The sequence below is a fragment of the Microcaecilia unicolor genome, chromosome 4, assembly GCF_901765095.1.
Source record: "Microcaecilia unicolor chromosome 4, aMicUni1.1, whole genome shotgun sequence".
NCBI classification, from domain to species: domain Eukaryota; kingdom Metazoa; phylum Chordata; class Amphibia; order Gymnophiona; family Siphonopidae; genus Microcaecilia; species Microcaecilia unicolor.
In genome coordinates this window covers 323377592-323393575 of record NC_044034.1, presented here as the reverse complement: position 1 = coordinate 323393575, position 15984 = coordinate 323377592, and the positions used below count along the sequence as shown (strand labels likewise).

General features: G+C 42.4%; 1 protein-coding gene across 1 annotated transcript; it reads right to left on the bottom strand.

Annotated features, from left to right (window-relative positions):
* Positions 1-671: 671 nt before the first annotated feature.
* Positions 672-14703, bottom strand: LOC115469728 (neuropeptide FF receptor 1-like). Its single transcript, XM_030202517.1, has 3 exons — positions 14394-14703; positions 8725-8824; positions 672-1551 (listed from the first exon to the last, which is right to left on the bottom strand). The coding sequence occupies exons 1-3, from the start codon at positions 14701-14703 to the stop codon at positions 672-674; spliced, it is 1290 nt and encodes a 429-aa protein (XP_030058377.1).
* Positions 14704-15984: the final 1281 nt, after the last annotated feature.

The window sequence follows — 15984 nt, the reverse complement described above, 5'->3', positions numbered from 1 at the left end:
TGTCTATCTAGACAGATGTCAGACCTCAGCTTCAGCTAACCTGGGATTCCCTGCAACACTGGCACACTGGTCAGACAAAATGAAGGAGAGGAAGTCAGGAATATATTGTGGAAAGATGTGAATCACTGTTAGCAGTGTGTTTGCAATATGGGCACAGCTATGAACCAGATGCTATTCTCCATGCACACCCAAAGAGCGTCTCTAAATACGTCTTCTGTTTGCTGCCAGTGAGAATCATGATGCAGAATTTTAACAAAAAAATGCAGTGGAGTGTGTTATTGTTCTTCATGGTCTTGTAATTGATTAATAACTTTATAGATACTGCAATACGTTTACCCTGTCCAGAGTGTTCTTTGCAGGTGTTAAGATGGAATCCTCTGCAAGTAATTGTATGCCAGATAAAACTGATGAATAGTCAGGTTATCAACTCAAAGCAAACCTTCTGGACATTTTACGTTTATGCAAATATCACAGTTTGGCACTATGTTTGCTTTCTTCTCCACAGTCTTCCAGAACCTGGGAGTCCTTTGAAAATACTGAAGAAGTCATTCTGAGGTGCAACAGTTAGCGATCTTCCTATCAGAAGATCAATGATTGTGCCTGTAGAATCTGAATTTTCCTTCCAGGAGCTGGTGCTACGATATATAGAGGTTGCAAGGGGGATCTCTGTTTCATGCATCCCATGCTTTGCAGACCCCATTAAGAGGGGTAATTTTATCAATGTCCTCCAGGTGAACTGCTTGTTTCAAAGCCTGCCCATTTTGCACAGCACACGACCTGCCCTTGGGCAGATTTTTCAGACAGGTAGAATCAGAGGACTCTCCATCGGTGAAGACTTTGTTCCGCATTCCAAAGCTGATATTCCCTGGGATCCTCTCACAGTATGTTTCACGATGTTTCATCCCATCACAGCACAGATGGATCCTGAAAGCGGCCTGAAAACCTCTCTTGAAGTTCTCATTGAAGTAGCCGTAGATGATGGGATTCACACTGCTATTAGAGAAGGCCAACCAGTGGGAAAAGGGAAATATATATCCCGTCAATAAGTCTATCTGAGCTTCATCCAGACTGGCATAGTCCGTGAACAACATTAAAGTCCACAAGGGAAGCCAGGACAGCATAAAGAGGAGAGCAACTATAATCAGCATCTTAATCACCTTAATTTTCTTCTTTGACACAGCATTGCATCTTTCTTGATTGTCTTGCAGATGTTCCCTTATGAGGCCTGAGGACTTGTACAGCTTAATTCCAATTCTACCATACATAATGATAATTAGAGTTAAAGGGGCAACATAGATATGAGCAAACAGAACTGTGGTATAAATCTTGCGCATTTCGCTGTCTGGCCACGCTTCATAGCAGGAGTACAAAGGGTAGGTGTGGTTGTCATGGCTGCTAACCACCATATAATGGTCTTCTACCTGAGCAACTGTGAGCATAACTGCCGAGGGGCACATGATAGCAAAGGCCAGGACCCAGATAATAATGATAGTGTTGATGGCCTTGAGCAATGTCAGCTTTGATTTAAAAGGATAGACGATACAGCGAAACCTGTCAGGAAAGTAAAAAAGCAGTTTAGAAATATGAAAACGTCATCATTCTTTTCTGATACACAGAAGTAAAGGTAACAAAAATGGGTTGTTGACAAAACCTTTGAATTGGACTCATTTGCAAGCCTCTTCTATGAAATCTAATATTACTTGTGCTATTTGATGAGAATAACAAATGAGAAAAGCAAGCATTTGGCCATCTCTTGGAAGCAGTTCAAGTGCCCATATTGGTCCTGGAGAAAATTGGAATCTTAGGGGTATGTCTACAAAAACTCACACTTAGCGCCCGAGAAAATGCATTTTATCACAACCTGTTTGTGTGCACTAAGCATGCAGTATTTATTTTTTTGTATTTATTTTCTGGAGGGAGTGTGTCAGGGGTGGAGAATGGGCGTGGATGTGCTATCCAGCTACTGAGTTCCAATTACCGCATGCTAACTGGTTAGCACATCCATAACACATGAGCCCTTAGCACCTCCTAAACAGGAGGCAGTAAGTGCTCTCCCTTCAATTTTTTTCAGGTTATGTCTGTTAATGTGAAAAATTACAAGAAGACCTTACGAGACTAGGAGACTGGGTATCCAAGTGACAGATGACATTTAATGTGAGTAAGTGCAAAGTGATGCATGTGGGAAAGAGGAACCCAAACTACAGCTATGTGATGCAAGGTTCCACGTTGAGTCACCGCCCAGAAAAAGGATCTAGGTGTAATCGCTGATGAAACGTTGAAACCCTCTGCTCAGTGTGCAGTGGCAGCCAAAAAAGCAAATAGAATATTAGGAATTATTAGAAAAGGAATGGAAACCAAAATGAGAATGTCATAATACCATTGTATCACTCCGTGGTGCAACCACATCTCAAATACTGTGTGCAATTCTGGTCACCGCATCTCAAAAAAACATATAGCAGGCGTAAAGCCTTTTTGGCTTTGCGCACAAGAACTTTGGCAATGGGAGCTAACTTCCTATTGAAATTTCCTTGTATTTGTAGAATTGTATTTCAATCTAAACAGTTTCAATTCTTTGACCCTAAACAATTGGAGGAATTTTTACTAAGTAGGGAAGAAGTAAATGTAGTGGTATAGCCCCATATGTTCACTGTTTAACAGACATGGAGGGAACACCCGGGATATATTTTTGGCGCATCATTTATTTGTATTACCTTAAAAAAAAAATTTCTTTTAGATTAGTATATAATCTTGCATCTTGGATTATTTCTTTAATTTGTGGTCAATAGTCAGTGAAACTTGAATTTAAGAATTTCTATTGTTATATTATGTATAATTTCCAAGTAGTGTATTATCACTCATAATTGTAAATTTATGTTTGTTAAAAAGCTTAATTAAATAAAAATAATTAAAAAAAAAAACATATAGCAGAATTAGAAAAGGTATAGAGAAGGGTGATGAAAAATGATAAAGGAGATGAAATGACTTCCCTATGAGGAAAGGTTAAACTGGCTAGGGTTCTTCAGCTTGGAGAAGAGATGACTGAGGGAAGATATGATAGATGTCTATAAAATACTGAGTGGACTGGATGCGTGAATTGCTTGTTTACTCTTTCCAAAGATACTAGGACTAGGAGGCATGCAATGAAGCTACTAAGTCGTAAATTTAAAATAAACTGGAGAAAAATATTTCTTCACTCAATGTGTAATCATACTCTGGAATTCGTTGCCAGAGAATGTGGTAAAAGCAGTTAGTTTAGCAGGGTTTTAAAAAGGTTTGGATACTTTCCTGAAAGAAAAGTCCATAAGCCTTTACTAAGATGGACTTGGGAAAATCCACTGCTTATTTCTAGGATAAGCAGTATAAAGTCTGTTTTACTGTTGTGGGATCTTGCCAGTCACTAGTGACCTGGACTGGCCACTGTTGGAAACAGGATACTGGGCTTGATGGACTTTTTGGTCTGTCCCTGTATGGCAATACTTATGTTCTTATGCTCTTATCAGTGCAAGACCTGAAAGAGAAATACTGGAAATTACCATAAAAGATATTACACAATTAGAGAAGGGCGACGAAAATGATAAAGGGAATGGAACGACTTCCCTATGATTAAGCCGATTTGGGCGACCCTGTGAGAAGGACACCCATCTTCCAATTTGTGTCGAAAGATGGGCGTCCTTCTCTTTCGAAAATGAGCCTGATAGTGTCATGTCAAAAATCAAGGGGGTTGATATTCAATGCAATTTAACCAGGCAGAAATGGCTCCTGGAGGAGTGGCCTAGTGGTTAGTGTGGTGGATTTTGGTCCTGGGGAACTGGGTTTGATTCCCACTACAGCCACGGGCAGCTCCTTGTGACTCTGGGCAAGTCACTTAACCCTCCATTGCCCCAGATACAAATAAGTACCTATATATAATATGTAAGCCACATTGAACCTGCTATGAGTGGGAAAGCGCGGGGTACCAATGTAACAAAAATAAAAATAAATAATCTGTTCAAGGCTAACTGGTCATTTTCAGTGGCACTTAACCAGTTAAGTGCTGCTGAAAATAACCAGTTAGTGCCAAATTCAAAACCAGCTATTTTGAGGGCATTCTAGGGCTAGAGTCAGCACTTGACTGGTTAAGCACTGATATTCAGAACTTAACCAGCCAGGTTAACCACATAAATAGGACCGCATAATAGTCAGTTCTATCTTTACAAAGGCAAGCTAACAATTTTAGTGTATGCTAAAAATTTGCACACGCTAACTTTGTAGATGCCGATAAGAATATTATGGGCAACTACATGGTTAGTGCATGATAACTTTTAGTGTGTGCTAAAAATGCTAGCACACCTTTGTAAACTGGGCTCTTTATATGGTAATTGATAGCCAGTTAAGGGGTCCTTTTATTAAGCCACAGCAAAAAGTGGCCTGCGGTAGAATGGGCACGCACTGGGCCAGTTTTTACTGCATCTGGGAAAAAAGGCTTTTTTCAATGGACTGAGAAAAGAGGAAAATTTTTCTTCACTCAATGTGTAATTAAACTGTGGAATTCGTTGCCTGACAATGTGGTAAAGGAGGTTAGCATAGCTGGGTTTTAAAAAGGTCTGGACGGCATCCTAAAGGAAAAGTCCATAGACCATTATTAAATTGACTTGGGGAAAATCCAGTGCTATTTCTGGAATAAGCAGCATAAAATGTATTGAACTTTTTCGGAATCTTGCCAGGTATTTGTGACCTGGATTGGCCACTGTATTTTTACATGCACTTCACACATTGACAGTAACTGAAGATTCAACAAAGACTTCACACTAGACAAGAACTAAAGCCCAAAGGTTAAGTTTAAATAAAAGCATTGCTACTTTCAGCACAACCTCAAATCCACCACAGAAATTAACACAACAATCCACATGCACCCTAACATCTCTAGTTTATATATGGGCAGGCAGAACCTCTGTAGCCATCCCAGATGGGCATGCTGTAACACAATGGTACCCACCTCCTTTCCACACTAACATGGTATGGTCCTGAAACCAGGAGCATACCATATTAGTAAGGGTCCAGAAGAGATCCATACACACATTAAAAAATATCCATACCATAATCCTTGTCATGAAAGTAAATATGAAAACACAGCAGTCACATCTCAAATAATTGGACAAGATCACTCCACTAAACTGAAGACAGAAGCTCCAATCTGCTGGACCAAATCAGTGGCTAAACAACATTGTAAGAGAGTCTTAAAAACTTTTTCAATATTTCCAAGATGAAGCATGCGTGCTTTATATTTGCGAGCTCAATGAACTGGTGAATTTATGAGATTCTCCAAAGCAGGCGCTGAAATGCTGAAACACTGCCGGTAATGTTATGGGTGTCGGAGATGTTGTGGCTTACATCTTATTGGAACAGCACACTCTCACCCTGCAATTAAAATTCATTGGAGCAGTTTCTGTAGGTTATTTAGATGGTTTTACAAAGTTGATTAGCCACCAATTCAGCTCGGCACATTGGAGCTTCTGTCTTCAGTTCTGTCTTCAGTTCAGTGGAGCTGATCTTGTCCAATTATTTCAGATAAATGACTTCTGTTTTTTTTTTTTATTGGGAATATGGCAGGGGTTCCCAAACTTTTTCAGTTTGTGGCACCCCCCCCCCCCCCGTCACATGGGTCTCCGCACCCCCCTAAATGGGTCTCCCTTTCCCTGCAGCCCCCTCCTTTCACACCAGCATACCTCTGCCTCCCTGCAGCCCCCTCCTCACACCAGCACATCACTACCTTCCTTCCTGCAGCCTCCTCCTCTCACATCAGCACACCGCTACCTTCTATTCTGCAGGTCCAGGATCACTGACACTTCCTTCTCCTTCCCCCGCTGCCACTGCAATGCTTGCAGCTTATGTTTTTGGGCCATTCATGATTCACATAGGCACTCCGGGGCATTCCCAGTCTGTCGCGTCAGGCCCTCTCTGATGCAACTTCCTGTTACAAGGGCCGGATGCGGCAGAGGGAAGTCTCTGCAGTGCCTGTGTGAATCGCGGATGGCCCAAACATGTAAGCTGAAAGCACTGCAGCGGCGGCGGAGGAAGAAGCAGGAAGCGGCAGTAATCCTGGACCTGCAGGAAGGAAGGTAGCAGTGTCCTGATGTGAGAGGAGGGGGCTGCAGGAAGGAAGGTAGTGGTGTGCTGGTGTGAGAGGAGGGGGCTGCAGGGAGGCAGAGGTATGCTGCTGTGAGAGGAGGGGGCTGCAAAGAAAGGGAGACCTGTGGGAGGAGAATGTAGGGAGCGATGTGTCGCAGCACCCCTGAGAGTTCACTGCAGTGCACCAGGGTGCCGCGGTGCACAGTTTGAGAGTCGCTGAAATATGGTGTTCATATTTTTCATCTGCATTAGAAAAATGTCTAGACTTGGGCAAGTGATTATAATTTTGGTGGCAAACTCAAATGTGGGGTAAAAAACCCTTGATTTTTGACATGACACCAGGTGTAATAGCATCTATTTGAAACCTAATATATGTATAATTGTAAGCAAATGGGTATATAAATGTATATTTCATATGGCATATTGATGGTTGCATGCTTAGACCTTGCTCGCGATGTAAAAATGATTTAGAACACTAATTATTAATTGCTCTTGTTAACTGAATGCAATATTTATATCACTACCAGCAGCAATAACAGCTTGTTCTCAGTTAAATTTTGGAATATTTTGTGTTCATTATTCTGAACTAAGAACAACTCTATATTTTGTGCTCATTGAGACTGAAAGGTCTATGATAATTCCTCAGCCATTAAATCAGTACCGTTGGGAGACAACATTTCAACAGGCTTAATCAGAAAGAGTCTGCTATAGAATTAGTTGTAGGCATCTTTTCAGTCCCTCCTTGTGCTCGTGCTTAGGTTATCAGCTCTTTGGAACAGGGACATTGTAATTATTACAGCACTGAGTACACTGGCAGTCGTAGTTACAGTACATATTTCTTATTTAAGAATTGATCCCTACAAATGAATATATCATTAAGAACATAAGCATTGCCATATTAGGACAGACTGAAGGTAAGCATCACTATACTAGGAAGGTCCATCAAAGCCAGTATCCTGTTTCCAACAGTGGCCAATCCACGTCAAAGTACCTGGCAAGATCCCAAAAGAGTAAAACATGCTGCTTATTCTAGAAATAAGCAGTGGATTTTCCCAATCCATCTTAATAATGGTTTGTGGACTTTTCTCTGTACCCCCATAGTCTGGGTTCTGCTTTCCTATATGCATCACTTTGCATGTGTTCACATTAAATGTCATCTGCCATTTGGATGCCCAGTCTCCTAGTCTTATACGGTCTTCTTGCCATTTTTCACAATCCTCTTGTGATTTAACAATTTTGTCATCAGCATATTTAATCACTTCACATGTTATTCCTTCTCCTCCACTGCTAATTCCAGGCTTCGTTCCTTTTCCCTCGCAGCACCTTATGCCTGGAATGGACTTCCTGAGCCTGTACGCCTAGCTCCATCTCTACCTGTTTTCAAATCTATGCTGAAAACCCACCTTTTCACCACTGCTTTTGGCTCCTAACCACTACTCAATCCCCCTATCCTTGTTCCTTCTCACCCAGTACTTTCCTCACCCTTAATTGTCTTGTCTGTCTGTATTTTTAGATTGTAAGCTCTATCGAGCAGAGACTGTCTCTCTGTGTCAGGTGTTCAGCGCTGCGTGCGTCTGGTAGTGCTATACAAATGTTAATAATAATAATAATTTTCCCATTTCTAGATCATTTATAAATCAGTGGTGTAGACAGCGGGGGCTCGGAGGCCTGAGCCCTCTCACTTTGTGCTCAGACCCCCCTCCAAAATTGTGCTAGCCAATACATGGCTGGAGGGGAGGCTCAAGCTCCGCAAGCCAAATACTTTTGCTTCAGGAGCCCTGCCCATGCTGCCTGAGCAACAGGAAGTCAGCATGGCGTTCTGATCACTGATACAAGCACTTCCACGCATGCTCAGTTCATTCATGTATTTGAACTGAGCATGCACAGAAATGCCAGTGTCAGATGCTGGAGCAACCTGCTAGCTTCCCTGCTGGAGCTTTGAGCAACCTCACCAGCAAAGGTATGATCTGGAGGGGGGCGGGGCGCAGCGGCAGCAGGGGAAAGGGGGACTGAGAGAAAATACTTGGTCCTCTAGTCCTGCCCCAGGACACCCCCCCCCCCAAAAAAAAAAAAATAAAAATTCAACTTCTGGCTATGCCCCTGTTATAAATATGTTTAAAAGCAGCTGTCCCAGCACAGACCCCTGGGGAAACCCACTATTTACCCTTCTCCATAAAATTTAATCCTACTCTCTGTTTGCTACCTTTTAACCAGTTCTTAACCCACAACAGGACATTGCCTCCTATCCCATGACTTTCTAATTTCCTCATGAATGACGTACTTCATCAAATGCCTTCTGAAAATCCAGATATGGTTATCTTGGTTATTCAAGAATGTTCTTCCTAATTTCCAAACCAATCTGCACAATTTTTTGTTCAGTCCCTACTAGGGATGAAGAACAACTCATTTCCATTCTCATTGAGTCCCCCTCCATCCTCCTTTATATATCTGAAAAATGCTATCAAATCGTCCTGAAGTACATCATCTCATTTGCAGGCTGAATACGCCCAACTCCTTCAGTTTGTCTTCATGAATCATATTATCAAGCCCTGGGCATATTTTGTTGGGACAATGCTAGTACCCCTTCTGCAGGACTCCTTTCTCTCCATCGCTCACCTGTCCACGGCGATGGCCACTAGTGTAAAAACCGAAGCAGACACTGACATCCCTTGTACAAGGCCACTCATTTTACATAATGCATTACTGAACGGCCAACCTGGAAGAGATAAGAGTTTTCCATGTTAATATAAAATGGATGGACACTACAGGAACTGCAGCAGAGCACTGTCCTCAATTAATACCATGACATGAAATAGTGGTCCAGTTAGGATCAGAATGTTTCAAATGCATCTTGGAAAACCAGGGCTATGCTTCCAATATTCTGTTGACCCAGAGAAAGCTTGGAATAATAGAAGCAACAGTTAATAGCATGCACAAATTAGGGGAAGATGGGTAAATTCAGTCTCTAGTTATTCAGTTATGGGTTTGGATTGAATAACTTTTCCAAACTTGGATAAAGCTGCTCTACACCTTAGGAACTGTCAGTTTTTCCACAGTATTTCCAATCATGCAGTGTTCCCTGGAGTCAAGCATATTCTATAACAACGTGCATAATTTAACTGGCTTAACAAGCTTATCAGCATTGATAACAGCACTTAAAGTACACTAATTGGCAATAATTAGAATTTACATGCACAACTCACTAAGTGTATTCTGTAACGCAGAGCACCTAAATTCTATTGTGTGCAACCAAAAAGGGGTGTGGTTATGAGAAGGGAAATGGGCATTTTGTGGGCATTCCAAAATCTATGTGCACTGTTATAGAATATGGCCCTCTGCGCTTAAATCTACTCATCGGTAATTATGCCAAATAAAACGTGGCCTAAATGGATCTGACCAAATTTGGTCACGTGGACAGGTGCTCAGCATATTCTATATACTGTGCAGAAATTTAAGCCAATTCTATAAAATTTCGGTGTACTTTAGAGAATACACCTAAGCATATTTTTTTACCGTGCAGATTTTTCAGGCGCCATATATAGAATCTGGCCCTATATGTGCAATGTTCTCTCTGAGGTGTGCAAGAGAACCCAGACATCTTTCTCCCTGAGAAGCATGTTGCAGACATCCTACAGGGCCAGCAGCTCCCACAGACTACACCCCATATGGATTTAACTGCAAAATAGCTGGTGCATGCCTGGCAGGAGAAAGCTGTTGGTGGACTTCTGCACACTTACAAGTAACCCCAGTTTTTATATATGGCATCCAAAATTGGGCAAGATTTTTGGGTGCCAATCTAAGGTGTGTGCCCAAGGTGCACTGAAAAATGGCCTGCGCTGGTATAGGCGCGTGTATTGGACACACGCAAGTCCATTTTTCATCGCACCTACAAAAAAGGCCTTTTTTGTGGCCAAAAATGGAAATCTAGCAAAATTAAAATGAGCGTGCGTCCATTTTGGCCTGAGACCTTACTACCACCCATTGACTTAGTGGTAAGGTCTCACTCGTTAACCAGGCGGTAATCATCAGTGTGCATACACTGACAATTACTGCCCAATTAGTGTCACATGAAGAAAACAGAAAATATTTTCTGCTGCGTGTTTTGGACACGCATCCAAAATAGAATTACCACCCGGGGCATGGAGTAGCCAGGCAGTAGTTATAATTTGACGTGCATTGGATGCACATTGGATGCACATAGGTGCCTATCCTGCTTATTTTCGAAAGAGAAGGCCGGCCATCTTCCGACACAAATCGGGAGATGGCCAGCCTTCTCCTAAACCCGGCCAAATCGGTATAATCGAAAGCTGATTTTGGTCGGCTTCAACTCCTTTCCATCGCAGGGCTGGCCAAAGTTCAAGGGGGCGTGTTGGCAGGGTACCGAAGGCGGGATGGTGGTGTGGTTACAAGATGGCCGGCTTTGGCCGATAATGGAAAAAAGAAGGCTGACTCTGACGAGCACTTGGCCAGCTTTACTTGGTCCATTTATTTTTAGGACTTAGCCTTAAAAAAGTGCCCCAACTGACCAGATGACCACCGGAGGGAATTGGGGATCACCTCCCCTTACTCCCCCAGTGGCCGCCAACCCCCTCCCACCCAAAATAAAATAAACATTTTTTGCCAGCCTCTATGCCAGCCTCAAATGTCATACCCAGCTCCATCACAGCACTATGCAGGTCCCTGGAGCAGTTTTTAGTGGGTACTGCAGTGCACTTCAGGAAGGCGGACCCAGGCCCATCCCCCCCTACCTGTTACACTTGTGGTGGTAAATGTGAGCCCTCCAAAACCCACCCAAAACCCACTGTACCCACATGCAGGTGCCCCCCTTTACCCTTTAAGGGCTAGGGTAGTGTTGTACAGTTGTGGGTAGTGGGTTTGGGGGTTTGGGAGGGCTCAGCACACAAGGTAAGGGAGCTATGGCCCTTGGAGCAATTTGTGAAGTCCACTGCAGTGCCCCCTAGGGTGCCCGGTTAGTGTCCTGGCATGTGAGGGGGACCAGTGCACTAGAAATGCTGGCTCCTCCCATGACCAAATGGCTTGGATTTGGCCAGGTTTGAGATGGCCGCCATTAGTTTCCATTATCGGCAAAAACCAATGTCGGTGATCTCTAACGCCAGAGATCTCTAAGGCCGGCCCAAATGTTGAGATTTGGCCAGCCCCGACCGTATTATCGAAAGGAAAGATGGCCGGCCATCTTATTTTGATAATGCGGTCGGTTATGCTGCTTTACAGAGCCGGCCTTAGAGATGGCCGCCCATATAGATGGCCGGCCCCGTTCGATTATGCCCCTCCACGTACCCTAGTAAAAGGTCCCCTAAGGCAGCAGTTTGGATTTGCACACATATCTTGCTATGCGCCATTCTATAAAAATGAGCGCTCAAATCCCATGGCACAGAATTCAAAAGGGGAAGTGGCCATGGGGAGGTACATGGGAGGACCAGGAGTGTTCCTAAAGTTCACATGCTGTTATAGAATACTGGAGATGCGCATACAAATTGGGTGCTAGAAATTACACTTGGTTTCAGCAGGTCTCAAATTTGGGCACTGAAATTGGTGCTCAACGTTATTCTATAATGGGAGCTCATCTTTGAGTGCCTATTTTAGAACAGCATTGAGCAACATTTTTTTGGGGCGCTGATTTCGAAGCACCATTTACTGAATCTATCACTATATGTATCTTTTTAATAGTGAGATTCCTTGCCTATATTTTGCTAATTTTGATGCATATCTACAGAAACTTGCTATACAGAAATTGCAAATAAAATGATAAAGGTGGATCATTATTATTATTATTAGCATTTGTATAGTGCTACCAGATGCACGCAGCAACACAGAGGTTGCAATGAATATTTGAGATACATCCAAGTGAATCTGCGAGCCCTACCATCACATGATTTTATAATGGGTGACATGTAGGGCTTGATTCTACATCAAGACACCTATGTAAGATGTCCAAAAGGCATCTGGTTAAGCCTGTTTTACAAAAGCTCTAATTCCCAGTGCACCATCATATGCAACCACAAGAGGTATTAATTCATTAAATTCCACCTCACTCACACTAAAATCATTGTCCAAATTTGTTTCATGAATTGTGCTCAGATCATTAATGATAAATCCTCAACATGAACCTTCCCAATATATTCTAATTTTTTATCAATGTTCTCCTTTCATCCAAAAAAAAAACCTTACCCCCCCCCCCCCCCCTCCGTTTACTAAGCCATGCTAGCGGCTGCTATGCAGCAATGCCGGCACAGCCCATTCAAAGTGAATGGGCTGTGTCGGCATTAGAGCATGGTAGCCGTTAGCACAGCCTAGTAAGCAGGGGAGTTAATGTCTTCCATTCATCCAACATGAAATCATGTTTTCATGAGGCATCTGCTTCAGAGACAAACAGGATCAACAGCCATCATATCATCAGGCTTTTCTAACAGCATTGTTCTTCCCCGCCTAATCAAAAAAAAGAATTAATGTTGGATAAATGGAGGTCATTAAGTTAAATATTTTTCGATGTGTCCTGTTAACAGTGCTTGCAGTGACACCTAGGTACTCTACTAAAATATTCAGCCAGCAGTGGTCAGTCTTTTTTGGCCACCTACAGCTTCATGCCCAGATATTCAATGCTGGGCCTTTCTTATATATTGTATTTCATCCCCTCCTTCCTTTTGCTCTGCTGTTGTTCTCCTTCTACTTCTCTGTCCTCCTCCTCCCTCCCCCTTACATTGTAAGCTACTCAGACATCTCTTGATGGGCGGGATAGAAGCCCTAATAAACTTGGTTATGTGTGGCCAACTATTCCTTATGAAGTTAAGTGTGATATTCAACATATAACCACCTAAGTGAAACCGAGTAAAGAAAGGACTGAGTTTTACGCAATCCGATTTAACTTACCTTAGATGGTTAAGCGCTGAATATCGGCACCTAACTGCGTAAGTGCTGACTCCTGTCCCAGACCACTAACAAAATAGCCAGCTAAGCCTTTAGTGATTAGTGCTGATATTCAGGGGCACTATCCAACTGTGTGCTGCTGAATATCAGTGGAAAGCTCCACACAAGTGATTTAACCAGCCAGGAGCCTCTCCTACCCAGTTAAATCACTTTGAATATTGACTTCTATACTTTTACTTAGGTATGACATCACTAGTTGCTAGACAGAAGTATCTTCTTCCATGACCAGTGTTTTAAATCAGGGGAGGAAACCCTGAGTACAATTCAAATCTTTGTCTTTGGCTCCTTGTCTCCCTGGCCAAATGATCTGCAAGTGTAAACTTGTGTGTATACTCTGTATGTATACTTACTTATTTATTTATTTATTTATTTGTTTGTTTGTTTGTTTGTTTGTTTTCAACATTTATAGCTCGCTAGTTCCCAATGATCAATTAAGATTACAACTGGAACATAGTCAATAAAAAATAAACAAGACATAAAAGTCAAACCTAAAATACAACAAAACTAAAGAAAAATATTCAAAATATAACCTAAGTAAAATACAAATGACAAAGAATAACAAACTACTTTATAACATATGTGCAAACATCCCAATTGCACCTCCGTTCCATCTAAACTATGCCCCAGGAACAGCTACTTGCACATTGCACAAAGTAGGTGCACGTTTTCCATTCATTTATGTTTTGCATGCATATGTAGTTACACAACTTTATAAAAGTTCTTTTTCACATTTAAAACAGGCTTTAAAGATGAAAAGCTTTATAAAATTACCCCAATGGGCTAGATTCTATATAACACACCTAAAAAATTGGCCCTGAAAAGAATATGCCTAGGCATATTCTATAATCCACATCTAAGTTTAGTCATGGTTTATAGAATATGTCTAAATCTAGACGTAGTTTAAAGTATATGCCCAAAACCCATTTTCTGCAACTATATTTAGTCTTGGCCACTTACGCCAATGAAAACCTGATGTAAATGCCGACACCTAAATTACATGCAGAATGGGCATATTCTATAACAGAGCACTTAAATTCTAGGAATGCCCACGACCCCTCCATGGTCACACTCCTTTTGCAGTTCAACATCTTAAAATTTATGTGCATCACTTGATAGAATACGCTTAGACATTTGTGCGCATAAATTCTAATTATTGCCAATTAGTGTCAATAATTGCTTGTTAAGTACAAACATTGGCGCTGATTGGCTTGTTAAGCTAATTACGCTGCACGCACAAATCCAGAATATGACCAGATTTGCTTGTGCAACTCAAGTCGCACTATATAGAATCCAGGGGAATGTGTGTTATCAAACATGTAATCAGAGCTAATCAGCCTCACCTGTAATCAGGTTATCCACCAGTGTGGTTGGCACACAGAAGATCCCCACCAGCAGGTCACTGATTGCCAAGTTTAAGATAAAGAGGTTGGTGACGGTGCGCATCCGATTATTCTTTAAGACGATGAAGCAGACTAAGCTGTTCCCAACCATGCACAAGGCAAAAATGAACAGATAGGATATGATGTAGCTGGCGGCTACAGGTGAAGAGTGCTGGTAGTAGGGTGAGTAGGTAAGGTTTCTTCCCTGGCCCACTAATGTCTGAAGTGTTCTATTGACTCCTTCATCCAGGTCTTCCCCAAGAACCTCCATGGCACCTGCACAAATGAAAGAACGTCTGTGAGAAGCAGTTTTCCAAACAGTAGAAAGAAATGGGTAAATTACACCCATCCCCAAATCATAAAATATTGCTGCATCTGGCTATAATTTAGTTAGGAGGGACAAAGAAGGAAAAAAACGAGAGAAAGGAGTGACTTTATGTAAAAAAAAAAACCAATATAAAAGTGGCTGCAATGCAGGAGATAAGGGGAAAGAGCAAGCACTATGGATCATCCATGACAGAGAAGATGGCACTTCCATCCTCTATAGATTTTCAACTCAGACAGAAGAACTGGACTGAAATCTGATCAATGATATCATAAAAGTTTGAAAGAATGGAGAGGTGATAATTCTGAGTGATCTGAATCTACTGGATGTAGCCTGGAGTTTCCCATCTGCAAATCTAGAGAGTAAAAAGATCATGGATGCCTTTCGAGGGGTTTTGTTCAGGCAAATGGTAGTGGAACCCACTACAGGAGTGTTGACGCTGGATCTAGTTCTCACGAATGGAGAAAATGTGTTTAATGTCTTGAGAAGATGCTCCAGTGATCATCGTACGTTGTGGTTTGATATACAAGCTAAGACAAATTCCAGTCGCACCAAACTCAAGATCCTGAATTTCAAACCTGCTGACTTAATCAAAATTGAGAAGTACCTGAGCTGGCAGGGCAAGAGTATATAAGGGAAGAGGAAAGACTGTGGACAAAACTGAAAAGGGCTGTAAATTAGGCAACTGATTTTTATGTCAGGAAAGCGAATAAGAGCAAGAGGAAAAGAGAAACCATTATGGTTCTCCAAAGAAGTGGTTGCAAAAATAAAAGTGAAACAGGATGTGCTGACAAAACATGGAAGCTAAAAAGAAGAACTGTAAGCAGTAAATTTGAGAGACTGAGATCATATCCTATGTGCCCAAACTTAGGAGTGAGGTTCATTCCTGTAATGGTATGCACAAAACCAGTGGAGTACCAAGGGCGGAGCGGTGGGGGCGGTCCTGCCCGGGTGTCAACGGGTGTGGGGTGCTCCGCTCCGTCCATCCACACCCCCCCTGGCATGGAACCGCCTTCCCCCACAGCCCCCCCCCAATGCAGTCACCTGCCAATCAGGTTCCAGCTCCGTCCACCCCAGCGTGGCGCCTCGCATTTGCAGCGCTGCTGTAAAAAGAAGAAAATCGTCTCGTCGTCGGCCCTTCCCTCACTGTGTCCCACCCTCGAGGAAATAGGAAGTTATGTCAGAGGGTGGGACACAGTGAGGGAAGGGCCAACGACGAGGCGATTT

Coding starts and splice junctions, on each gene's coding strand:
- LOC115469728 (XM_030202517.1), bottom strand. CDS start 14,703: ATGGAGGTTCTTGGGGAAGACCTGGATGAAGGAGTCAATAGAACACTT. Junction 8,825..14,393: donor GGTGGATAACCTGATTACAG/GTGAGGCTGATT, acceptor TATCTCTTCCAG/GTTGGCCGTTCAGTAATGCA. Junction 1,552..8,724: donor GTGGCCATCGCCGTGGACAG/GTGAGCGATGGA, acceptor CTTTCCTGACAG/GTTTCGCTGTATCGTCTATC.